This window comes from Hyaena hyaena, unplaced genomic scaffold (genome assembly GCF_003009895.1).
Source record: "Hyaena hyaena isolate Hyena2069 unplaced genomic scaffold, ASM300989v1 scaffold_945, whole genome shotgun sequence".
NCBI classification, from domain to species: domain Eukaryota; kingdom Metazoa; phylum Chordata; class Mammalia; order Carnivora; family Hyaenidae; genus Hyaena; species Hyaena hyaena.
In genome coordinates, this window is record NW_024081576.1 from 35,127 (window position 1) to 62,256 (window position 27,130).

At 36.5% G+C, this 27,130-nt stretch overlaps 1 protein-coding gene across 1 annotated transcript in view; it reads left to right on the forward strand.

The window, feature by feature from the left end:
• Positions 1-2,481: 2,481 nt before the first annotated feature.
• The window catches only part of CNTN5 (contactin 5), a 433,859-nt gene continuing 409,210 nt past the window's right edge, over positions 2,482-27,130 (forward strand). The window contains exons 1-2 of the mRNA XM_039221110.1: positions 2,482-2,560; positions 7,918-8,013. Coding sequence (XP_039077041.1) covers positions 2,482-2,560; positions 7,918-8,013 — 175 coding nt within the window. The remainder of the gene's footprint in view (positions 2,561-7,917; positions 8,014-27,130) is intronic.

The following is a 27,130-nucleotide window of genomic DNA, read 5'->3' on the forward strand; positions in this document are numbered from 1 at the left end:
CACAAAAGACCCCAAATAGCCAAAGCAATCTTGAAAAAGAAAAGCAAAACTGGAAGCATCACAATTCTGGACTTCAAGTTATATTACAAAGCTATAGCGATCAAGACAGTATAGTACTGGCACAAAAACAGGCATATATCAACAGAACAGAATAGAAACCCCAGAAATAAACCCACAACTTTATGGCCAATTAATGTCTGACAAAGCAGGAAAGAATTTTCAGTTGAAAAAAAGACAGTCTCTTCAATAAGTTGTGTTGAGAAAATGGGATGGCAACATGCAAAAGAATGAATTTGGATCACTTTTTTTACATTATACACAAAAATAAATTCAAAATGGATTGAAGACACAAATGTGAGACAGGAAACCACTAAAATGCTAGAGAAGACAGGCAATAACCTCTTTGACGTCAGTCATAGCAACTTCTTACTAGGTATGTCTCCTGAGACAAGGGAAACAAAAGCAAAAATAAACTATGGTCTCTTCATCAAAATAAAAAGCTCTACACAGCAAAGGAAACAATCAACAAACCTAAAAGCAACCAAAATCTATAAAGAATTTATCAAACTCAACACCCAAAACTGAAATAATCCAGTTTGCAAATAGTGAGAATACATGAATAGACTTTTTTTTTCCAAAGAAGACATACAGAAGGCTAATGAACACATGAAAAGATCCTCAACATCATTCATCATCAGGGAAATTCAAATCAAAACCATGGTGAGATACCACCTCACACCCTTTGGAATGGCTAAAAGTAACAACACAGGAGAAAACAGGTATTGACAACGTGTGGAGAAATGAGAACCCTCTTATATTGTTGGACTAAGTTGAGGCCCTGGAATATTTGGATATTGGAAATATGAGGAAGAATAAGCAAATGAAAGCGGCAATCATTAGGGAGCAGTGAAGGTGGCTAATGAAAGTTGCATTCACACAAGGGAGGGTAGAGAAAAGGAGCAGAAATTCAAGCAAAAATAATTGTTATCAGAAGAAAAGTATGAACAACTCCATTAAATGCTTATTTTAGGTCATGTAGATGAGGAATTGATCAATAAATTTAAAAATGTGAAGATCACTGGTTTACTTCATGGTAGCATTTGGTCAGTGTTAGGAAGACAGCCAGATTTGAGAAGCTTTTAAGACAATTGGAGTCTTTTGCAGTGTTTGTTTGTTTGTTTGTCTTATGGGGTGGGGAGAATGGATTGGTACTTGGAAGGAAATTAGGTGAAAGAGGTATTTTTCCCTCTTCTTCTTTTAAAATTTGGAGAAATATCAGTATTTTGAATGTTTTGATGATGCAGAAGGGAGAGGTGGGTCTCTGATTAGATCGAAGACAGTTCATTTATAATAAGATAATTAGAAACGGTGTAAATATAGATAAGTTGACAGCTAATGTGGTAATGTTGCAGGCTGGCTTCCCTGGGAAACAGCCTCTGAATGGAGATTAGTGTGGATGATTCTTATTTTAAAAGTGCCCTTTTAATTCACAATTAAAGGGAGGACGAAGGAGCAGGTGTGAGAAGAATCACTGGAGCTGTGATGTAGTTTTAACAGTAACCCCAGCTGACACCAAGGAGGATATTTAAAGCTAGAATGACTTTTCAGGGTTTTTTAGAATTGCACCAAGGTAGTCAGGTCATTATATTTACTCACTGAGCAGTTGTTGGCTGTGTGCTACCCAAGGAAGGGATATAATTACCTTGGTTGAGTTGATTCTCTGCAGCAAAGGCAGTCCAGAAAGGTACTAAGAGCTAAAAGCTGTCAGTAGGACCTCCAACTGTTGGAACAAGTCCTTTATTGAAGGAGAACCTGGACACACATTGCAGTGACTCCCATAGGAGAAATGTATATCAGTGATATTTTTAAATGCTTTTATTTATTTTTGAGAGAGAGAGAGACAGATTGTGAGCAGGGTAAGGGCAGAGAGAAGATGGAGACAGAATCTGAAACAGGCTCCAGGTTCTGAGCTGTCAGCACAGAGCTGGACGTGGGGCTTGAGCCCATGAACCATGAGATCATGAGCTGAGTTGAAGTTGGAAGCTTAACTGACTGAGCTACCCAGGCGCCCCACCAGTGATTTTTTTTTTTAATTTGTTTAATGTTTATTTATCTTTGAGAGAGAAAAAGAGAGAGTGGGGAGGGGCAGAAAGAGAGGGAGACATAGAATCTGAAGCAGGTTCCAGGCTCTCAGCTGTCAACACAGAGCCTGAAGCGGGACTTAAACCCACAAACCTGAGATGAAGTCTGATCTGACCTAAGATGAAGTCAGATGCTTAACTAACTGAGCCACCCAGGTACTCAGTTAGTTCTGCTTTTTATTACTTCTGTTTTCTCCAGGGAGTAGGAGGGAAGAAGTGGGAGAAAGGGCAGGAGGTTGTTTTAAAAGAGAAATGTAAAAGTGTTGTCTAGAGAATGAAGTGAGTGGACTCCATAAATATATTGTGTTTAGATAGCACAAAGGGCCTACCTTTGGGTAGGATGGATGAATTTAGAACAAAACTAGTCATCATCATTGATGTTATTCTTCATTCACATTCCCTCACCAAGAGCACAATAGGTAAATAGTTTTATTTAACTTAGGTTGAAGTTGTGCTAAGAGAAAGAGAAGAGTCATGTTTGTAGGTAAGGACGTATTAATCTTATATAATGTAAAATGGCTGAAGAGAATAGTTAGACCCAAAGATTTGGAGACAATCAAAAGATATATGAATTTTAGGACTACTAAATGACTTGCTGGTTTTACTAAATGACACCTTTCCCCTGTCTCTATGGGTCTGGTCTATAATACTCAAAATTTATATACATGTTCTATTTACTGATGATGATGATGATGATGATGATGATGATGATGATTTATGTTTTGATGCTCAGCCTTATAATTTCCTGACATTTTTCATGAATTAAGACTGATGTGAGTTTTAATAACCAATATGAACTTTGAAGTAAGCAAATAATAATTATTTATTTCTTAACTATAGAAAACAAACTGACGGTTACTAGAGGGAAGAAGGGGAGTTGGGTGAAATAAGTGAGACTGAGTATACTTTATGATGAGCCCTGAGTAATGTGTAGAATTGTTAAATCTCTCTATTGTACACCTAAAACTAATATAACACAGCATGCTAATTATACTGGAATTAATTTTTAAGTTAAAAAAAGCATTATTTAAGTGGGAAAAAAAGAGAATTGTTTATATAATTGCTTACCTAGTGTGTAGAAAGTTAAGTCACATGTATAGAACCTGTGCCAGGATTCATACACTATCATCACATTAGTCAAATTTATATACAACTTTTGCTTTTGAGATTATTTCAATGTATGAATTATTCATAGTCGAAGTAGCTTTTTGTACATACATCAAGATATCAAAGAAAAGACCTAAGATCAAACACATTTTTATCACACTCTTTGGATAATTGATCTTTTTATAAAAGCAATTACAATTTACTGTTTTACTTGTAATGTAGTTAAAATTGTCTCTTCCAGGGCAAACATACACTGGTGTACTTTGGTTTCCTCTTAATTAGTGAAACCTTTGGCTGGATGATTAATATCTGATAATACGCCAAGTGAAAATGGCAAGCCACAGCAAGAGATTAGTCATCGGACCTGTAATATATATAAAGGAATAATGGGAATGAAGAAAGTTTCATATAGCTGTCATGATCTCTTGTAGACTTACCTCACCATATCTCTAGCTGTATCTTAATTCACTTCTTATTTTCATGTAATAAATAGGAGTGTATTTTTTGAGATACCTGTAATCAACTCAACTGATATTTTGAAAAGAATTATTAAATAATTAACATTTTTAAAAGATGATATGATGTCACATTCATGGACTTACAATTGTTTTAAAGAATTGTAGATACTTCATGTGGTGCAATAGTTAAATATTTAGAGAAATAATCACATCAACTAAAAGATTCTAAATTAAGAGTAATCGAATAACTCTAGATTAAAAACATGCTAGTTCCAAAAATAAATTTGTCATCTTAAAGGCTCAAATAATGGCTGTGAGTTTTTACATCTGTTATTTAACCTTAGTGAAAGCCAATGTCCCCTCATCAATAAGTGGGGATAAGCCTTTGTTCTCTGTGCTTACAAATTGATCATAGGCTTATGAGCTCACATTTGCCAATAAGAACACCACAAAGCTTCATGTTTCAATGGCTTTCAGTCAAGATGCCAGTCAACAATCAAACTTTTATTTTAGAAACTATTAATAATCATATTTGTTGTAGGGTGTCAGGAAATATTTTACATGCAGACAAATGGCTATGTACTTAGAAATGTTAATTTAATTCTTTTTCAAAATAAATGTAAGAATTATTTTTCCATTTTTCACTAATTTTTTTTCATCTATAGGTCTTTAATTTGTCAGAAAATGATTTTTTTATGAGATTCTTATGAGGATTATTTCTAAAGTCCTAAAATCAACTTGGTCTAATTTCCAAATATTGAATTGGTTTTGTGCTAATTCATTGTTTTAAATAACCATGTTGATTTTGATTTGCCAACTCACTATTTATTAACCTTACAATCATAGACAAGTTTTTATTTGCTCTTCACATATGTTAGTAATCTTTAAAATGGATACATTAGTATTTAATCTACAAGATGCCCAGCATAGCATATATGCTAGTAGCTAGTGTGATTATTATTCACCTATTTTCATTTCCCTTTTTTTATTGTTTTAGAATGTCAAAGATAGTTTCTGAATGAGGTACAACCAATTTGTATTACAGGATGTTTATATGAGACACAAAAATTTGACAATGATTTTAATAATCCTAATGAAAACAGAAACAACAGTAACAACAAAAAATAAAAGTGATGAAAGAAGCCTTCAATATGCAACAACTTTGCAAGTGAAGCAGCAAATATTAGAAAATCTATCAGTCATTTTTACAGAAGTCACAGAAGTTAAAGCCATGAGACACCTCAGGAAGAGTACCTATTTTAGTTCTTTAATTTTACATAAGAATCTAATACCCAAATGTTAGTAATTAATAAAACTGAAGTCTCTGACTTCTGAAGTGTTTTACCTAAATTTCAATAGTTTTAGTTTTGTAAAATTTAAATGTAATTTTATGAAGTTTAGAACTCATAATAAATTATCTGTTTTCACAACACCTTTTAGGTTAGAGAATTAATTGAGAATGCCTGGAGTATTGACAGTCTAAAACTTATTAACACCACCTACAGGACCAAGTGCAATTTAAACAAGCACTGGACTCCCATTCCTTCTTCCAAACACACAAGTCCCACACACCAAACACTGTCACTTACTCAGAACAGATTTAAGACTAGGAAATGAAAGCCGAGGAGACAGAAAATCCTCAACATTTTATTCTTAGTTGTATAGAACTTATCTTGTTGCATTGACACTTTCCCTTCATTTCTCCCTAATAACTAACCAATCTACTGTATTTAACATAAGATCATAAGATCAGTGTCCAGACCCATTATGCACTTCCCTTCTTGCCAATTTCTGACTACCTTTCTATCTCCAACACTTTCAAATAATAATTCACTTTTCTAGACAATGGTTTTTGAAGTGTGTGTGTGTGTGTGTGTGTGTGTGTGTGTGTGTGTGTGTGTCTTCTCAGGGGGTTAAAAACCTTCCTAACTTGCTTGCAAATTTGCTCAGCCCACTATAACATCCAGTGTGATCTTTATGAAGTATTTCAGGAGAAATCGCTCTTAGACCTTACTATCTGTTAACAATATACATTTAGGATTGTTTTCTATTAAAATATTCTTTTACCTACAATAGGTTGGTGTGAAATGTCATAATAAACATAACATAAACTCATAGTAATGTATTGGAAGTTACATAGTGTTTCAGAAATCATTTAAGAGGGGCACCCGGGTAGCTCACTCAGTTAATCATCCGACTTTGGCTCAGATCATGATCTCACAGTTCGTGGGTTCCAGCTCCACATAGAGCTCTGGGCTGACAGCTCAGAGTCTGGATCCTGTTTCAGATTCTGTGTTTCCCTCTCTCTCTGACTCTCCCCTGCTCACGCTGTCTGTCTCTCTCTCTCAGAAATTAAAGAAAAAAATTTTTAAAAAGAAGAAATCATTTAAGAAATTCAGTTATAATAGATTAATAGCCTTTCAAAGTTTATAAATTCAGTGAGGATGAAAAAAGGAAAGTAAAACCATATAATCTCTAAAGAGATATTATAGCCTTAATGCAACAACCACTGCCACATGGTGTAGCTTCTGTGCTATGTGTTTAATAGTAGAGTCAAAGGGAGTCAAATTAGAAACCTTGCTATGCTTATTTTTATATTAAGATTATCTATTGGGAAAAAGACAGCTTTTATCCTTAAGAATCAATGTATATGAATTTAAAGTCATGAGTCACATATCTTTGAAGATGAGTAAACTTGATTTTTACCATAAGTTAGTGTGTATGTTTTCAAACCACCATCACCAAGGGAAAAAAAGTAAAATTAGACAACTCTTTCTTTTTTATCTGTACAGCCTTTCAAATGCTTAACTATTTACAATGAAACATAGAATTATGTGTTAAATCCTAACACTTCCATCAACAATGAATACTTTTCTATTTATTTGCCATTATGCCTTTACTATTTATTAGGTCTTCATAATTTTGAATGTATTTAAGAAGATTTGATTGTACATTCACTAAATCAGTAAATTACTGCATATATCTCAAAAAAGCTGAAGTATAGGATCCCTTTTATGGTATTAAAATTAGTGATTTACCTTCTTCATATAATTTCAGTATTTTTCCTTTACTGCTTACTCTCATCATTTATCCAGTTAACAAACATTAAATTTGAGAGTCTACATTGGATTATTATGAAACATACTATTTTAACATGAAGTAATGAGGAGTTTCAAAAAATCTCTTTAACAATTGGTGAATAATGGAAGAAAAGGCAGAACATTTTCAAGAAGCATTTTTCACTTTGAGAACATATTTTATAGACTGAGAATTCGGGGACAATGTTTATTTATTAAAATAGTGAACTCCTGCAATTTCTAGGAGACTATTCTAAAAGTCACATTGTTGATCAACCTAGCCCAAGAAGGGGGAAAGGGCCATATATACTGAGCTATGAGTGGATTAATAAAAAATAATAGAGATACAAATCATATATGTCATTCTTTTTTAGGCTACTTTGTTTTTTAAAAGTATTTTCAAATTGTGCAAATACAACATAATTTAAGGGAAGACAGTTGAACCCCAATCAATGCTATAATCCTTCATACTTACAGTTGAGTATTTTGATAACTACAATATTCCCAAAGTAATCAAAATGGATGAGTATAATTAATTTGCACAAGCCATTCCAGGCTTCTATAAAATGAAGATAGCAGGACTTTTTCACTCAAATTTATAGAAAAAGAATACTTTATGTCTTCATTATATTCTGCTAGAGCACACAAGTCCCTCTAATTTGGAAAATTCATGCTTAGTTTTACACGCCATTTTTGGCATTACATAATGAGGCAGCAGTGTGGACACCAGGCACCCCTAACCACTTCTATTTCTCTTCTCACTACGCATGAATAGGTTTTATTAACAGTAGAAAATACAATATGTAGGAAATATTATAAAGAAATAAAAAGACTATTTAATGGGTTATAAATGCATTGTCTATTTTTTCCCTACACTGGCAACTTGTATGCAGCCTCAATAGAAATAATGTGCAGTGCATATAATCTGAAAACTGTGGTATTTAAAATTGGATGGTATGGATTTATTTTTAAGGCCCTCCTATCACTGCTCAACAAACAAAAATAAACCTTGTCTGGATAATGAGAGAAAAGTAGGTACAAGTTATAAAAGTAGTAATTCCTTAAGCTTTTATTTTTCTTCTTTTCTTCTTCATTTTTTAAGCCTTGCATCTAAATGCTGTGTTATGTTGACAGATCTGGGAAATTTTAGTGGCCGGACAAGAAGTGCAGTCTCTGTGAGGGAAGGCCAGGGGGTTGTTCTGATGTGCTCTCCTCCGCCTCATTCACCAGGTACAGTAGGATCCCATTCTATATTGCTGCTGCTCTTTTTTACTATATGTTCATTCTTTTAGACAGTGTATTGACTAGGAAACATTCCAGATGGAAATGTGCATGTTTTTTTCTTTTCTTTTCTTTTCTTTTGTGTTGTATCAGAGTACCAGCTAAGTAATTAAAGATCATATACTCTAAATATCACTTGACAGAAGACAGCTGTCCTATGATAAGATTGTTTTATTCCCATTCTAATTGAGGATTGTTGTGGCTATGTCTGCCTGCACTGGGGTTCTGAGGAGCGACTGAGTATATACTCTCAAGTTTGTGGAGGGAAGGGAGATATAGATAACACAAGTCTCCAAGGAATTTCTGGATGCTGAAATCAGGGTCTCACAGGACCCTGAAGATTTAGCTATTGTCAAGATAAGGTTGCTTTTAGTTTTTATGGAAGTGTAAACATTAAGGCATTGAGACAGTCATAAACTTTTTGGGGAGTTACATGCTAAAGGTCTCTGACATCTATCAATGGGCCACAGACTGAATGGGAATTTAATTTAAACCACATTTTTCTTGCCTTGTTTCCCTCATCATTAATAATTGATTAAATAAATAAAAATGTGATATTTGATTGAGACCAGTAAGAGCAATACCAGATGGTTGCTATTGTGTATATATATATATCATAAGAAATATTAGACTAGGGGTACCTGGCTGACTCAGTTGATGGAGCATGCAATTCTTGATATTTTTGGAGTTGTGAGTTCAAGTCCCATGTTGGGTGTAGAGATTATTTAAATTTTTTTTTAAAATTAAAAAAAATATATCAGGTTTACTGTATAATTTAATATGGTAGGAGAGGTTGTATTATGCTAGGTACTCATTTTGGGGTGATATGTCAAATGATTCACTCAAATATCAGCACCACAGAGTTTTAGGGGATGGCTCAAATAGCAGAAGTAACTCAGCATCCAGGCCAATGCCTAACACTTATCAGTTGAGTAGTTGTCTCCTGATCAGCTAAATCCTATCTATCTTTAGCTTCTTTGTGAAACATTCCTTTTAAATTCTTGCTCCAATTGAAACTTTCATATCCCCTGGAGACATGGATTCTCCTGCAGCCCTTTAAAGTTATAGCTGTTTATTCTCCCAAATTGTATTCAAAGATTGGAGAAGATACCCTCCCTTCTCCTCTTACCCATTCTCCCTCCCCACTCCTTTCAAATCTTCAGTTTCGAATTTCAAGCCACCAGACACTTTATTGCTGCAGTCAGTTACACCCTCCCAGCTCATTATCTTCATTTCCTGAAGAATTTACCTCCTGGGTCATTGTCAATTTCTTCAGTACTACTCCAACCTTAGTATTTGATAATTTCAAAAGAAGTCTTACAACATTCTGTCCTCTTCATTTCTTTTATTTCTCCAGGGGAATGCTCTTGTTTTGTAATCAACCTCAGCCATTTGATCTGTTATTACCAACAGCTACAATCTCTCAATTACCACACTTCTATTCTTTGAATAGCATCTACTATTACTATTACCTGCTCATTCCTTCCAGTACCCTGATTCCAGGAATCTATTAACCTCTTTGAAATCTACAAGTCATTGATCCTAGTTCTTTTTCATCCAACTTCCCTTCCTTTGATTTTCACTTTTCTCCTTATCATTTTTTTGCATATTGCCTCAGTTTTCTCATTCCTCTTATGCTTCATCACACTGATTTGACATTTGGCAAAACCTTAATCTTGATGTAGACCCAACGACTACAAAGGTAAAGAGACAGAGAGTTATGCAGACTGATCTGAGTTTAAAAACCAAATGATGAATATCAAGTACACTTTAACACTGACCAGAAATTTAAAGAAAAAAAAAACACTTCACTTCTCTTACTGCAATTCTATCAAAATTTTGGTGTCTCTTCCATCCTTCAGTTTTTGTGTGATCCCCACTTTCAGTTGATAACCTTACAACCTACTTTACTGTGAAAAGGAAAGCAATTATGGGATAACTTCCACAGCCTTCACCACAAAATCAAACATTCATTAGCATCTGTACTGATACATTCTAACTTCCCTTTATTTAGTAGAGATGCATTGTTGTGCTTCTACCATCAATCCCTTAACTTTTGCACTGTAGTTCATCCTTTTTCTGTCTACTTTAAGAAATTACTTAGTGAACTCCTGGCTATATATTTCCCAAATCTCTTCCACCTGCACCCTTTTTCACTTCAAAGAAAGGCAATTCCATCTCTCACTATCCATCAAGCCTTAGTCACTTCAAAACTTTCTCCAAAATCTGACCATTTCTCACACCCTCTGCTGTAGGGTGATGATGAACCACCATCATCTCCTACTAGGATTATTTGCAGTACCATTTTAACTAATCTCCCTTGTCTTTTATTTTATCTTTTTTTTTAATCTGTTCTTAGCATAATAGCCAAAGTAATTCTTTAAAACTAAGTTATATCATGTCGTTCTCATGACTCTGCATGACACTCTCGAGAAACTCCTCATCTACTAAGAACTAAATTGAATTAATCCAAAATTCATATGTTGTGTGACGGTATTCTGAGATGGAGCCTTTGGGAGATGATTAGTTTTGGATAAGGTCATGAGGATAGGGCCTTCCGGATAGGATTAGTGTCCTTATAAGTAGAGACACTAGAGAACTTGCTATTTTGTTGGGAGCCAGTCTGAGCCCACTAGTCGAGAAAGCTCCTGGTGAGGTTAAAGCAAGTTTTCACAGTCTCTTGCCAATCAGACAACAACCGATATCCACCCCCACTCAATTATTTCTGCTTGAGCACTGACCCTCAAGGCACCTTGTTGATTGGTATCGGGAGTGACTTGTCCCCTTATTCTGGTTCTGGTATGATGATTGCACCTTGTGAAGGAACTTATTGTGGGAACTTCTTCTTTCGATTATGGGAACAGACATCATGTCTCCGGCAGGTCCTGTTTCCCTCCAAACTTTCCTTGAGCTATGAACAGGCTAATGACTCTTACTCATAAAATACTGAACTTTACATGTACAATTCTGTTTCTACCATTGCTGCTCAACATGTAAATCAGCTAACCAAAAATGTCTCTCATGCCCTCGCTATTCAAGAAATCATAGACAAAAAACTAGACACAAAGGTAAATACACTTGGAGAGGCTAGTCTATGTATTGGATATGAGTTAAACTGTTTAAAGGTATGTTTGGTTCTCCAGTGCCATAAAGAATATAACTGGAAAATCAAGTCGTGCCCAAAGACAAAGAGCCTAACTTAGAGAGAAGGAACATATACGAGCAGAACATAAGTTACTACATATATCTTTGTTAACTGGTGATATATAGTAGTCCCTTCTCTAAGGCCTACATTCCACAAACACCTTCCCTTACACTGGCAGCTGTGATGAAGATGGATAAGAGTATCTACAAACCTATGATTTAATCTTAGTGTTATTAAAATGTGAGCATCCTGTTATTTTCTTAGTTACTCAACCTCACTATAATTGGGGCAGTTCTGCAAGAATACTTCTGTAAAACCTGTTTCTGTTCATTTTCCAAAAACATCTTATCACAGAGAACAATCCATTGTAAAAATTCCATTTTCTGATGCCATGTTAGTGGTTGACCTATAAATAAAGACACCAAAACCGACAAGGCAGAGATGCCTGCCTGGTGATCAGAAAGATTCTCAGGCTTTCTGACTCCCTCCCTCACCTTCCATCCTTCAGGGACCCCTGGACCCAGCCAGAGCTGGACTCCAGCATACTGGCACCCGAACAATGTACCTGAAGATAATCCCTTTAAACCAAGTCATTTTCACTGTTTTCGGGACGGTTAGGATTCTCCCTTTGGGTAGAATCTTTGGGTGTTGCAGACCCTCCTGCATAAGATAAGTAGGGTTAGTTGGTGGACAAGCAAAGAACTGTTTTTGAGAAGTTATGGGCCATAAAGTGTCTAAGGAAAGGAGACTCTTTATAGATGTAATATGGAGCATGCTTACAAAGAAAGGGGTAAAGGCATCTCCTCAACAAATTGCTCAATTTCTATGTTTTGTTCAAAAACTGTGCCCCTGGGTACCCGAGGAAGGAACTGTCAGCATAGATATCTGGAGTAAACTTGGGGATGAAATTAGACAACGCTATATTTCGCAAGGACTTAAAAAAATCCAGGCCAAAATTTTTCCTCTATTGACCATCATAAAGGGGGCATTAGACCCCTCAAAAGATACTTCTGGAGTCTTCAAGCCCACCGCCCCCCCCCCCATCATAATAAGGTGGACTCAGGGACTGTCCCCAACTCCATCACTACAAAGGTTTCAAATTTAACATCAAACAAGTGGGCTTTCCCCATTCAGACTACAGGGACTTTCCCTCCATCTGAGCAGCTTCAAAAGGAGTAGGACTAAGAGCCACCGTTAAAGAGATGGAAAAAGAGGGAGATACAGATTTTGTTCGCTGCTTCCCCATTGCTCTTGGGGAAGAATTTGATGAAGACCTTTCTTGGGAACCTCTTCCCTATATGATTGTTAAGGAACTAAAAACTGCCTGTACCGAATATGAGGCACTTGAGCCCTATACACTCACATTGCTAGAGGCCCTAGTATCCCGCTGGATGACACCTTATGACTGGATTCAAGTTGCAAAATCATGCCTGTCAGGAGACTAATATCTGCTATGGAAAGTGGACTATGATGACCTAGCTAGAAAAAGAGTAGCAATAAATAAAAGGATAAATAGGAGAGACATTACCCTCGATAAACTCCTAGGTGAGGGTGATTTTGACACTGCTCAAGCTCCAATGTATCTTGACAAGGTCACCTCACTGCAGTCACTGATGGTGCTTGCAATGCCTGGAGAGCTTTGCCAATTACAACAGGCAGGGCCACTACCTTGGGCAAAAACCAACAACGATCAAATGAAAGCTATGAGGATTTTGTATCTAGACTCATACAAGCTGTTAGAGGAGTGATAACTAATGATGAGGCAGCGGACATTCTCTAAACAACTAGCATTTGAAAATGCCTCTTCTACCAGCCTGTCTTTATTATGACCCATAAGAAAAACTGGCACGTTAACTGTTAACTGATTATGTCAAACAATGGGATGTAAATTCTGCCTTTATCCAGGGCGTGGTTATCATAGCAGCTCTAAAGGGAGAAACCTCAATATGTCAGGTCCTTAGGGCAGTAAGGAGGTACTAAAAGCGAAAACCTTCCTCAAGGTTTAATTGCTATTCTTGTGGGCAAGTAGGACATTTCAGTAGGGACTGCCCTACAAAAAAGGCAATTACCTTTCTGCCAACTACAACTGTTCCTCAGGTGATAAATAATAACAACACGCCCAGGACTATATGCCCTAGGTGTCAAAAGGGATTTCACTGGGCCAAAGATTGTAAATCTAAATTTCACAAAAATGGCCAACCACTGGGAACCAAATTCCAAAAATCTCAGGATCAGGGAAACGGATTGAGGGTCCAACCCCAGGCCCAGACACTAATTGGGGCAACATCCCTCAGCCCTCTCAGTCTGTTCGCCAATTTCAATCAGTCTCTGAGCTCTATAGGGCAACACCAGGCAGCGCAGGACTGGACCTCTGTTCCACCACCAGCACAATACTAACGCCTGATTCGCTCGCCTCCTATAACTATTCCCACCAGTGTAAAGAGGCCCCTGCCCCCTGGGGTAGCTGGACTAATATTGGAACAGAACTCCATCTCCCTTCAGGGGATCACTTTAATCCCTGAGGTAGTTGACGCTGATTATCAGGGAGAGATCAAGTTGCTGGTCTCTCCTCCTTCTTCCACCAAGCAAAATTTTAAGGATCAAAGAATTGCCCAGTTACTATTATTGCCTTATTATCACATAGGAAAGGATGCTGCTAATGCCCCCAAAGAAGAAGGAGGCTTTGGCTCTAGCGATATGGCCTTTTGAATATAGGAGATTAAAGCCCCTAGGCCCACTAAAGTATTGCAGATTCAGGGAATTCCTACTCAAGGACTTCTAGACACTGGAGCAGATATCTCCCACATTGCAGGCAAAGATTGGCGCTCAGCTTGGCCAACTCAGAATGCTCCTGCTACTCTTGTGGGTATAGGACAGGCTTCTAATGTGGCAACAAGCTCTCAAATTCTAAAATGGTCAGATGAGGAGCACAATTCAGGAACTTTTTGTCCTTATGTTATTCCTTCCATCCCTTTTTCTTTATGGGGACAAGACATTTTATCCCAAATGGGAATGTTACTTTACACCCCAGATGACAAGGTCACTAGTCAGATGTTACAAACGCAGCTTCCTCCCAACAAAAGGTTGGACCAGACACAACAGGGCATAATAATTCCCTTAAATATAAAACCCAAATTGGACAAAAAAGAGATTGGCTATCCAAATTTATAGTAGGGGCCATTGTTCCTTTTGCTGCTGACCCAATAATCTGGAAGTCAGATGCTCCTGTTTGGGTAGAACAATAGCCCTTAACTTCTGAAAAAATAGCAGCAGCAATACAACTTATAGAGCAGCAGTTTAAGGAAGGACCTATCAAGTCTACTATTTCAAGTAGTCCATGGAATACTCCCATTTTTGTTATTACGAAAAAATCAGGTAAATGGAGATTATTGCAACATCTGAGGGCAATAAATGCTACTATGGAAAGTACAGTACAGCCAAGGGTCCCATCCCTTGTGGCAGTGCCAAAAGGTTTTCAAGTAATTGCAATAGATTTACAAAGTTGTTTCTTCAACATCTCTCCTTTATCAGGAGGATTGCCAGAGGTTTGCTTTTAGTCTGCCTTCTGAAAATTAAGCAGCCTTATCAAAGGTATCAGTGGAAGGTCCTGCCACAAGGAATGAAAAATAGCCCTACACTTTGCCAAAAGTTTGTAAATCTGTCCCTAGAACTGGTCAGAGAGGCTTATAAATGGCCTCTACCTTATTCATTATATGGATGACATACTTCTGGCTCACCCTGATCAACTATACTGCAAGAGATCCTAATGAAAACTGTAGCTTCCCCGTGGCAATTTGGTCTAACAATAGCTCCAGATAAGATTCAAGTGGAATTGCCCTTACTGCCCTTTAATTACTTGGGCAGAATACTTAGCACTCAAACAGTGACCCATCAACCTTTACAACTAAGAAAGGACCGTTTAGTCACCCGTATATATTTTCAAAAACTTTTAGGGGAAATTAATTGGATCCGGCCCTATCTAAAACTTATTACTTCAGATCTAAGGCCTCTTTTTAACATCCTTCAGGAGATCCCAATTCAAAATCTCCACGGAGTCTCACCAAGGAAGATGAACAGGCCTTGCATAAAGTCGAAGAGGCCATAAATAATAAAGCTTTATCCAAGGTGGATTATCAAAACCCTTGGTACTTAATTCTTTTGCCCACCAAACACTCCCCTACAGGATGTCTTTGGCAGAATGAGCCCTTAGAAAGGATTCATCTCCCAACACTCTTTCTCTCTCCTTCATGTAAGAATATACTAAAAAGCCTGGGTGGCTCAGTCAGTTAGGCGTCCATCTTCAGCTCAGGTCATGATCTCACGGTTCATGGGTTCGAGCCCCGCATCAGGCTCTGTGCTGACAGCTAGCTCAGAGCCTGGAGCCTGCTTCGGATTCAGTGTCTCCCTCTCTCTCTGACCCTCCCCTGCTCATGCTGCCTCTCTCTCTCTCTCTCTCTCTCTGTCTTTCTCAGAAATATATAAAACATTTAAAAAAATAATATACTACAAAGGCAGTATATGCAAGTCAGAAAGAGAGCTCTCACCAGAAACCAACTACGCTGACACACTGAACTCAGATGTCCAGCCTTCAGTCCTGTGGGAAAATAAATTTCCGTTGTTTAAGCTACTCAGTCTACGGTATTCTGTTATGACACCCTAAGCAAAACATTAAACCATCCCATTCAAAATCAAAGTGAAATTCCTCATAATGGCTTGGAGACCCCTCACCATGTAGTGAGTAAACTTTTCTTACCATTTACCTTTTTCTCATAATGATGCTGTGAATGAAAATAATTATAGAATATATAAATAAAATGTGATTCTCATTAATAGAGAAGAATAAAGTGTGATATTTTGTATTTTTGCCAATATAACAAACTGAAAGGTAAAGAATTAGAGTTAGCAATGGAGAGGATAATCATACTGAGAAATCGTGATTGAATTCTAGTGCCTTGCTTGGTCAAGTAAAAGGAGAACTCTGAAAATGTCTTAGAAAAGTAAAATAAAAATTTCTTGCTGAAGAGGCAAGATAAGTGTAGAAAGAATAAGCCAGGGCTATTTGGTGAAAAGGGCTTTATTTTGCATCCCTGCTCTGACAGCTGTCAACTATGACCTCAACAACTACCTTGGTTTTGGCAAATGAGATCATATATTGTGAAATGAGTACATAAACTAATACATACTAGAAATCTCAGATCAAAATCTCTGTCTCATCCAAATAGTCATGTAGACCATTATAGCATATATATTTAACTGACACTTAGTTCTAGTTTGTTCCTCAATCTTGTTTTATAATCTACTTTCAATCCATAATTAACTATTTTATCAGAATTTTATTTTTTATTGAAGTTTTTATTTAAATTCCAGTTAGTTAACATGTAGGATGATATTAGTTTCAGGAGTAAAATTTAGTGATTCATCACTTACACATAACACCCAGTGCCTATCATGACCAGTGTCCTTCTTAATACCCATCACCCATTTAGTTCACCCCCCGACTCCCTCCAATAACCCTCAGTTTGTTCTCTGTAGTCTATTTCTTGATTGTCTCTCTATCTTTCTGTTTCATTTCTTAAATTCCACATACAGGTGACATCATATGCTATTGATCTTTCTCTGATTGACTTATTTTACTTAGCATAATACAGTCTAGCTCCAAATGGCAAGACTTTGTTCTTTTTGATGGCTGAGTACTATTCCATTGTAAATATTACCACATCTTATCCATTCATTAGTCAATGGACATTTGGGCTTTTCCCATAATTTGGCTATTGTTGATCATACTGCTATAAGCATGTATAAGTATGCATTGAAGGGACGCATATGTCCCTTCGAGTCAGTATTTCTGTATTTTGGGGGTAAATACCGAGTAGTGCAATTACTGAATCATAGGGTCTTCCTATTTTTAACTTTTTGAGGAGCCTCCATACTGTTTACCAGAGCGGATGCCTCAGTTTACATTCCCACCAACAGTGTAAGAGAGTTCCCCTTTCTCCACATCCTGGCCAAAACCTGTTATTTTCTATGTTGTTAATTTTAGCCATTCTGACAGGTATGAGGTGATATCTAATTGTGGCTTTTATTTGTATTTCCATGATGGTGATGAGTGATGTTGAGCATCTTTTCATGTGTCTTCTTTGGAATAATGTCTATTCAAGTCTTCTCTCCATTTTTAAACTAGGTTATTTGTTTTCTGGGTGTTGAATTTGATAAGTTCTTTATAGATTTTGAATACTGACACTTTATCATTTACGTCATTTGAAAATATTTTTCCCATTCTGAAGGTTACCTTTTAGTTTCATTGATTGTTTCCTTCGCTGTGCAGAAACTTTGTATCTTAATGAAGTCCAGATAGTTCATTTTTGTTTTTGTTTCTTTTGCCTCAGGAGATATATTAAGTAACAAGTTGCTACAACCCATGTCAAAGAGGTTACTGCCTGTTTCTCTAGAATTTTGATGGTTTCCTGTCTCATTTTAGGTCTTCTTTTACCCTAAATGTGTATGTGTATGAATTTATTTCGAATTTATTTTTGTATATGATGTAAAAAAGTAGTCGAGTTTCGTTATTTTGCATGTTGCTCTCCAGTTTTTCCAACATCATTTGTTGAAGGGACTATCTTTTTCCCATTGGATATTCTTTCTTGCTTTGTCAAAGATTAGTTAACCATATAGTTGTGGGTCCATTTCTGGCTTTTAATTTCTATTCTATTGATCTGTGTGTTTATGTTTGTACCAGTACCATACTGTCTTGATCACTACAGCTTTTTAATATAACTTGAAGTCCAGAATTGTGATGCTTCCAGCTTTGCGTTTCTTTTTCAAGATTACCTTGGCTATTCTGGGTCTTTTGTGGTCCTATACAAATTATAGGATTGTTTGTTCTAGGTCAGAGAAAAATATTTGTGTTATTATGATAGGGATTGCATTAAATGTATAGATTGCTTTGGATAGTTAGACAGTTTAACAATATTAATTCTTTTAATTCATGAACATGGGATGTTTTTCCATTCCTTTGTGTCCTCTTCAATTTCTTTCATCAGTGTTGTATAGTTTCAGAGTACAGATGTTTAATTGCTTTGGTTAGGTTTATTCCTAGGTATCTTATGGGTTTGGGTGCAATTGTACTGTGATCAATTACTTGATTTCTCTTTCTCCTGCTTCATTATTGGTGTGTAGAAATATAATAGATTGCTGTGCTTTGATTTTGTATCCTGCAACTTTACTGAATTCATGTATCAGTTCTGGCAATATTTTGGTAGAATCTTTGGGGATTTCTATAGAATATTATGTCATCAGTAAATAATGAAATTTTGACTTCTTCCTTGCTGATTTGGATGCCCTTCATTTCTTTTTGTTGTGTGATCGCTGAGGCTAAGACTTCCAGTACCATGTTAAATAACAACGACGAAGAGTGTACATCCTTGTCTTTTACTTGATCTCAAAGGAAAAACTTTCAGTTTTTCACCATTAAGGATTATATTAGCTGTGGGTTTTTCATATGTCAGGTTTTTCAAAGCCTTTATGATATTGAGATATGTTCCCTCTAACCCTACTTTGTTGACTGTTTTATCAAGAATGGATGCTGTACTTTGTCAAATGATCTTTCTGGATCTATTGAAAGGATCATATGGTCCTCATTCTTTCTTTAATGTGGTGTCTTGCATTGATCTGCAAATATTGAACCACCCTTGCATCCCAGGAATATATCGCATATGGTGTGAATGGTTGCAAATGAGTCTATTAATGTGCTGTTGGATTTTATTTGCTAATATTTTACTGAGAATTTTGCATCCATATTCATCAGAAACATTGGCCTATAATTCTGTATTTTCTGTGGGGTCTTTGTCTGATTTAGGGATCAAGCTAATGCTGGACTCATAGCATGAGTTTGGAAGTTTTCTTTCCATTTCTATTTTTTTGGAGTAGTTTGAGAAGAACAGGTATTAACCCCTCTGTAAATGTTTGGTAGAATTATCCTGGGAAGCCATCTGGCCTAGGACTTCTGTTTTTTGGGAGAGTTTTGATTACTGATTCAATTTCTTTGCCAGTTATGGGTCTGTTCAAATTTTCTATTTCTTCCTGTTTCAGTTTTAATAGTTTGTATTTTTCTAGAAATTTATCTATTTCTTTCCTATTGCCCATTTCTTGGCATGTAATATTTCATAATATTCTCTTATAATTGTATTTATGCAATGTGGGAGATTATGTGATCTCTCTCAGTCATGATTTTATTTATGTAATCAATAAATTAATGTACTTAATTTATCTTTTCTTTTTGGTAAGTCTGACTAGGTTTTAAAATTTTAATTAATTCTTTCAAAGAACCAGCTCCTAATTTCATTGATCTGTTCTACTAGTTTTGTTTTTTTCTATGTCATTTATTTCTGCTCTAATATTTATTCTTTATCTTATTCTGTTGTCCTTAGGCCTTATTTGTTCTTGTTTTTGTTGTTGTTGTTTATAGCTCCTATAGGTGTAAGTTTGGGCTGCATATTTGAGATTTTTCTTGCTTCTTGAGGTAGGCATGTATTCATATATACTTTTCTCGTATGACTGCTTTTGCTGCATCCCAAAGATTTTGGACTGTCCTGGTTTCATATTCATGTGTCGTTAGGATGTTCTTTAACCTCTATGTATTTGTTGTCCTTCCTTTTTTTTTTTTTTTTTCTTATTTTGGATGACTTCAAGTTTCATAGCATTGTGGTCAGAAAATATGCATGGTATGATCTCAATCTTCTTTTTCTTTTTAAGGCCTGATTTGTGACCCAGTATGTGATCTATGCTGGTGAATGCCCCATATGCACTCGAAAGGATTGTGTATTCTGCTGCTTTAGAATGAGATGTTCTGAATATATCTGTTAAATCCATCTGATTCAGTGAGTCATTCAAAGCCATTGTTTTGTTGTTGATTTTCTGCTTGGACGATCTGTCCATTGATGTAAGTGCAGTACTACAGTCCACTACTAATTGCATCAATGATTTCCTTTATGTTTGTTATTAATTGTCTTGTATATTTGACTTAGGGGCATAGATATTTACAATTGTTACATCTTGTTGTACAGACCCCTTTTTTATGATATAGTGCCCTTCTTTTCATCTCTTGTTACAGTCTTTGGTTTAAAATCTCATTTGTCTGACAAAAGTAAGGCTTCTCTGGCTTTCTATTAGCATGATAAATGTTTCTCCATCCTTTCTCTTTCAATCTGAAGGTGTCTTTAGGTCTAAAATGAGTCTCCTATAGGAAGCATATATGCTCAATGTCTTTAGATTGGAGCATTTAGCCCATTTACAATCAGAGTGATTATTGATAGATATGAATTTATAGCCATGTGTTATTGGTTAAGTCATTGTTTCTGGAGATTTTGTCTGTTACTTTCTAATCTTTGTCACTTTGGGTTTTCTCCCCCTCTCAGAGTTCCCTTAATATTTCTTGTAGGGCTGGTTTAGAGGTCACGAACTTCTTTAGCTTTTGTTTTTCTAGGAAACTCTAGCTCTCCTTCTGTCCTGAAAGATGGCTTTGCTGGACAGAGTATTCTTGGCTACATATTTTTTCCATTCTCATGCTGAATATATCATGCCACTCCCTTCTGGCTTGTCTAATTTCTATGGAGTGATTGTCTGCTAGCCTTTTATTGTTTTCTTTTGCAAGTTGAGGACTTCTTTTCTCTTGTTGCTTTTAGGATTTTTTCTTTATCTGTATATTTTGCAAATTTAACAACACTATCTTGGTGTTGGCCTGCTTTTGTTGATTTTAATGGGAGTTCTCTGTGCTTTCCGGACTTTGGTGTCTGTTTCCTTCCCCAGATTAGGTAAGTTTTCAACTATAATTTCCTCAAATAAACTTTCTGCCACCTTTTCTCTCTACTTCTTCCTCTGGGACTCCTATTATATGAGAGTTATTATGTTTGATGGAGTCACTGACTTCCCTAATTGTATTCTCGTGTTCCATAATTCTTCTTTTTCTTTTGTTCAGTTTTATTATTTTTCATTATTTTAGCTTCTACATCACTTATTCTTTCCTCTAATTCCTCCATCCTTGTGGGCAATATGTTCAGTCAGTTTCATATCTTGGTTATAGCATTTTTAAAATTTTGGTCTGACTAGCTGTTAGATTTTTTATCTTTGCATTAAAAGATTCCCTGGCTTCTTCAATTCTTTTCCCAAGCCCAGTTAGTATCCTTATGATTGTTGCTTTAAATTCTCCCTCAGGCACTTATATTTGGATTAATTCCTAGATGTGACCTTCCCTTGTTCTTTCTTTTGGTATGAATTCCTTCATCTTGGAATTTTGTCTAGGTCTTCACTGTGTTAGAAAAGCCTATTATTTTTCATGCTCCTTAGTGTAATGGCTTTTTGAAGAAAAGGCCATATACTTTCCAGCGTCCTGTGCTTTTTTTTTTTTTTAATGTTTTATTTATTTCTAGGAGAGAGAGAGACAGCATGAGCAGGGGAGGGTCAGAGAGAGAGGGAGTGACAGACTCTGAAACAGGCTTCAGGCTCTGAGCTGGCAGTCAGCACAGAGCCTGACGCGGGGCTCGAACCCACAACCGCGAGATCATGACCTGAGCGAAAGTCGGACGCTTAACCGACTAAGCCACCCGGGCGCCCCTTCAGGGTCCTGTGCTTTAAGGAATGTCTCTGGTGTATGCCTTGTGCACTCTGTTGCTGTGTTTTGCTGCTCTTTCCATCAGGTCAGTCTTCTGCAGAGTTTCTCCTTGCCTGCATTGGTGAGAGTTTGGCCTTGGCCAGAGGGTGATGAGTTTTATCTAGGTGTGCTCTGATCTGCTTACTAAAAGAAACCTGACACTATTTACTCTATAGCTGTAGCTTTGCAGAATTCTATGGTCTGTAGACATGGGGTGTTTACAGGAGGTTTGTGCTGATCTTCTAGAGGAGGTGCCTACTACTCTGGTTCTTAGGCACACTTGTCCTAGAAAAGCAGCACCTGCTGAGTGCAGTGGGTGGAGCTTGATATAAGCTGTTTAGATCACCACTGTTGGCGCTGTGCTGCTCACTGAAGCCAGCTTATGCTGAGGGGTGGGGAAGAGAAATGACTTCATCTCTCTCCCCCATCCTGGAGGGGAGAATTCAAACTCATAGCTCTCTGGGAAGCCCTTCCAGAAGAACAATCTCCCCCTTGTGATTCCCAGGCTTCTGTCAGATCCCTGCTTTCACCCTGCCTGCATCTACGCTGTCTGGCCACCTGGCAGCACAGTGCACCTGTGTTCTATTCCAAGGAGGTTGGCTAAGTTTTAAAACTCCAAACTTGTAATGACCTGGCCTGGTGGGGATTTGTGCTGGTCCTCTGGGGAGGGTCTCGCCATGATGGGACCAATGCTGGTTTGTTCCACAAGGGAAGTTGTACCAAAGCTCAAGGGAATTGATTTGATAGTAAAATGCAGCAAAGAGCCAGTGTCCAGGTTACCCTCCTCCAGCAGACATCTCTGCACCTATGTTAAGGGGGAAAAGATAATTAGTGGCACCAATCTGCTCTTTTGTCCCCAGAGAGGAAATGCCACCTCACCCAGATCTGCTCTGAGAAGGGGGAACCACCTCTCCCAGTGAGTCTTAGGGGATCCTCAGATCTTGCCATCAACTACTGGCTTATCTGCCCTCCTTCTCCACAGGAGTACTGTAGCACCTACTGGGCTCCACACCAGCCATGCTGCAGACCTCTCAAACTCCAGTCTTTGAGCCCAGCTTATTGTAAAATCTCAGAAAAACCAACCCCTCTCATTTTCCCATTCAATGTCCTAGGGGAAGTGCTTTCCTTTTGTGATTCCCGTGAGCTCCTCTGTGTCTCTCTCCCTCTCTCTCTCCGTCTTGTCTTTCTCTGTACCAAGGCTACCGCTCCTCTGCAGCATCTGTCATCTTTTTCACAACTCAAATCTCGCCTTCACACCTTCTACTCTCCATCATGTGGCCTCTTCTCTCCTACTAGTTGTGGATTTTGTTCTGTCAGTCTTCAGATTGGTTTCCTGGGTATTCAGAATGATTTGATATTTATACAGCTGTGTTCAAGGCAAGCCCAGGTCCTCCTACTCCACCATCTTACTTCCCAGCAATTGTATCAGAATGTTGTTATGTTGAAGTAAAATGTTGGATGTAAAAGCTTACTGATATTTTCCTCTACCCCTACAAGATTATATGTTCTTTAGGGTACAAAATTTAGCACAACTAACAGTAAGTATTCATTAAATTCATGTTAAATAACCAAATAAATGTGCTTATTCTAATAGTGAGTTTTATAGGGCTTTAGACAGTTGTTATCAGCATTCTACTATTAACTTATCACAACCCATATTTATTACAGATATTTAAGTGACCTAATTCAAATATTACTATTTCAAGGTATAGCAGCTATTATAATGCAGTAATACTACATAAAATTAAGAAAGGTTATATATCACAGAATATTAAATAATATTCAGAAAATCCCAAAGATTTATGTTCTCATGTCTGCAAACAGATGTACAATGCACATTTTTGTGTGTGAATAAAAGTAAAAGCTAGGATTGATTTTTTTGCAAAATATCTGTTTACTTCCCAAGAGAATAATATTAACTCCTGTCAGTAGCATCTGTGAATGAAAACATCTTGATTGGATACTGAAGTAGTTTTTCATCTATGAGGAAATAAATATATTTTTCTAGACTGTTAAGCACACCTGCTCAAAATTATTTTGTTCTAAAAAAAAGTCTGATGTTTTGTAATTTTGAAACTCAGGGTTATATTGTTAAGTAAAGGTCTGTGGAAATGGAATGAGTCTGATAAAACCTATAACCATACATAGGCTTATTTTATGATTTAGAGGTTACCACCATAGATACTTTTAAATAAAAAAGACAGTAAGTGCTACTTCAAACATGTTTTGTTAATATTATATGCATTAACATTATCTCAGAATCATACATTCAAGTGGGACTTAAAATTCTTATATGAAGTATTAGGCTATAGTTAAAAATACCACTCTAAAATATAATAATCATATTTTCCACATTCAGTATAACAAGTAACCCTCACAAAGTACCTGAGAGTTAGAGATTATTGTCATTATTGTTGTATCCAAGCTTTAGAAAGAGTAAGTGAAACACTTAAGTATTTATACTTAGTAAATGATGGAACCAGGATTTCAATCTTTGATACATTTTGAACCATTTAATTTACATTTTGGTTAAAGCTATACTAAAACTTTCATAGTGTGAATAAAAGCAAGATATTTTCAACAATGGAATTATAAACCTCTAAAAAATGCTTATTGTAGTATATCAAAATTGTAGTATTTTTTCATTCAACAAATGTTTCTTGAGTGCTTACTATATTAACTAATGAGTTTAGCCTCCTTATATTTGTTTCTATCATCTAAGTTTGTACTAGTTACTCTGCTTTTTCTATGTTTTTCTCCCTCTTTTCACTTTCACTATCTTTTTTTTAAAAGGGGGAGATTAATTGTATTTTTCCCTTCTACTCATTTCAAAAGTGCATATTGTATATCTGTTATTTTAACCATTATACATAAAGTCTTAATATCCCTACTTAAAATCATTCTGATAACTTTAAATATGATTGATTTTGATGATTAATTGAGACATTCATTTATTACTCAAACAGAATTTGAAAAAGAAAAGGAACTCAAGTTTATGACTCTATACCTATTTCCTATCAACTAACTAGGTAATAAAGTTGGTTTGGTAGAATGAGATTAGTTGAGCTCTAGATATATCAAGTGTCAGTTACCTATAGGTAAAACAAAACTGGATGTGAACTCCAAGTCTAGGAAAAGGATCTGAGCAAGAGATTATAATTTTAATAATAGCATAGTCATCTCAGGAGCAATTAAAAGATTGCTTATGGGCACCTGAGTGGCTCAGTCGATTAAGCGTCCGACTTCGGCTCAAGTCATGATCTCACGGTTTGTGGGTTCGAGCCCCGCGTTGGACTCTGTGCTGACAGCCAGCTCAGAGCCTGTTTCAGATTCTGTATCTCCCTCTCTCTCTGACTCTCCCGTGTCCATGCTCGCTCGCTCTCTCTCCCTCTCTCTCAGAAATACATAAAAAATTTTTAAAAAAAGATTTCTTAGGTTCTCTCAGGGACAGTATTTAAATGTGAACACCATATATTACTCTTTCTATAGTAAACTCTGTGGGAAAAAAAAAGAAAACCACTTGTTTGTTTTTATGATACCAACCAATTTAATTAGCTGCTAATTACTGGTAGAATTTGTGCATTTCTGTGTTTTAGTGTAAGCAGATCTCAGATCTATATTAAATTTGCTAACATCTAGGGGTGACTGGATGGCTCAGTCAGTGAGTGTCAGACTTGATTTCAACTTAAGTCATGATCTCATGGTTTGTGAGTTTAAGCTCCATGCCGGGCTCTGCACTGTCAGTTTGGAGCCTGCTTGGGATTCTCTCTTCTCTCTGCCTATCCCCTGCTCTCTAAACAAAAAAACAAACTTAAAAAATATTTACAGTTTACATTTTTAGCTCCACATATTAAATTAACTGCTTAGATGCAAAGACTCATTGAATATTTGAGGATTATATTGCTGTGGTTCTCAAACATACAAGATCTTAGAAGCCTCAAAGTTTAATGCATCTATCCTCTAGATGCCCATAAAACCAGGGGCTTTGTAGTTGTGAAAAAGAGGAACTTATCCTCAAGAGAAGATAGTCAGAATCTTTATTTGGCATCTTTGTTATTTGCAGAGAATTCCAATAGGTCTTGAGAGAAGTTATAAAAAAAGAGCATAAAGGTTGCCAACACCATCCCAACAGTCTTTATATTCAATAGGAGAAACAACAGAACATAAAACTACTCGTAGCCAGGGATAAATCATAATAAACATATTTCAAAAACCTTTTATCATTTTTCCTATTCTACTGCCTACACCACCAGCTTATTCTCAATTCTACTAGTTGAGTATCATTTTGCCTTGATGAACTTATTAAATTGTTTGATATTAAGTCCCAGGCAGAATAAATCCCCAGTCTTTGATATATCACAATTCTCAAAATCCAAAATCATGGACACAGGTCCAACACTCTCAAACGTGCTCTCCATGCCAGCCAGTCCCTCTACCATTACTCCTTCAATCACATGTCATACATGAGGAATGTTAGTGCTGAACTGGGTCTCAGAGTAAAGGATAATAAATTATAATAATAATAACATATAATAATAAACTTTAATAATAATAACTTATAATAATTGATTATAAAAGAAGCACCAGGGAAGTGGATTAAGGCATTATGAGAAGATTTACAGACTAAAATTATTTTATTTCTTCATACTATGTGTTTTGAGCCATCATAGACTATAGCTGAATTTAGCAAGTAAATGAGCTACAAAAAAGCCTATGTCTGAGCATGCAGTAAACACAGGAGTATAATGCACTTGATCGTCTCTTTAATACTTTCTAATTTTAATCTCTTTGTAACATAATTTATTCAATTTGGAAAAATACTCAAATAGCAGTGGACACTGGAGTATTAAGGGCCCTGGTCCTAACCCAGATGCTAAACCTTAGGAACCCCTCAATTCCTCATAAGCTTGAGACTCCTCCTCCATGAAGTATTGGTTATGATAGAGCTAAGGAAGCCTTCAGTTCTCCTGTCTGAGCTGTAACATTTCAGCTGAGATATTTTCTATTAAAGAAAAAAAAGAAATAATTTTTGTTTTTTCTAGATTAAATCTATATTTACTTCATCCTAATTTAAAACAGGGAAGTTCCCCAGCTTCAAATCCATGAAGGAAATTGATATTGTCCAAATAAACAAATAAAAAATTTAACGCGGGGCGCCTGGGTGGCTTAGTCGGTTAGGCGTCCGACTTTCGCTTAGGCCATGATCTCACGGTTCATGGATTCGAGCCCCGCATCGGGCTCTTTGCTGACTGCCAGCTCAGAGCCTGGAGCCTATT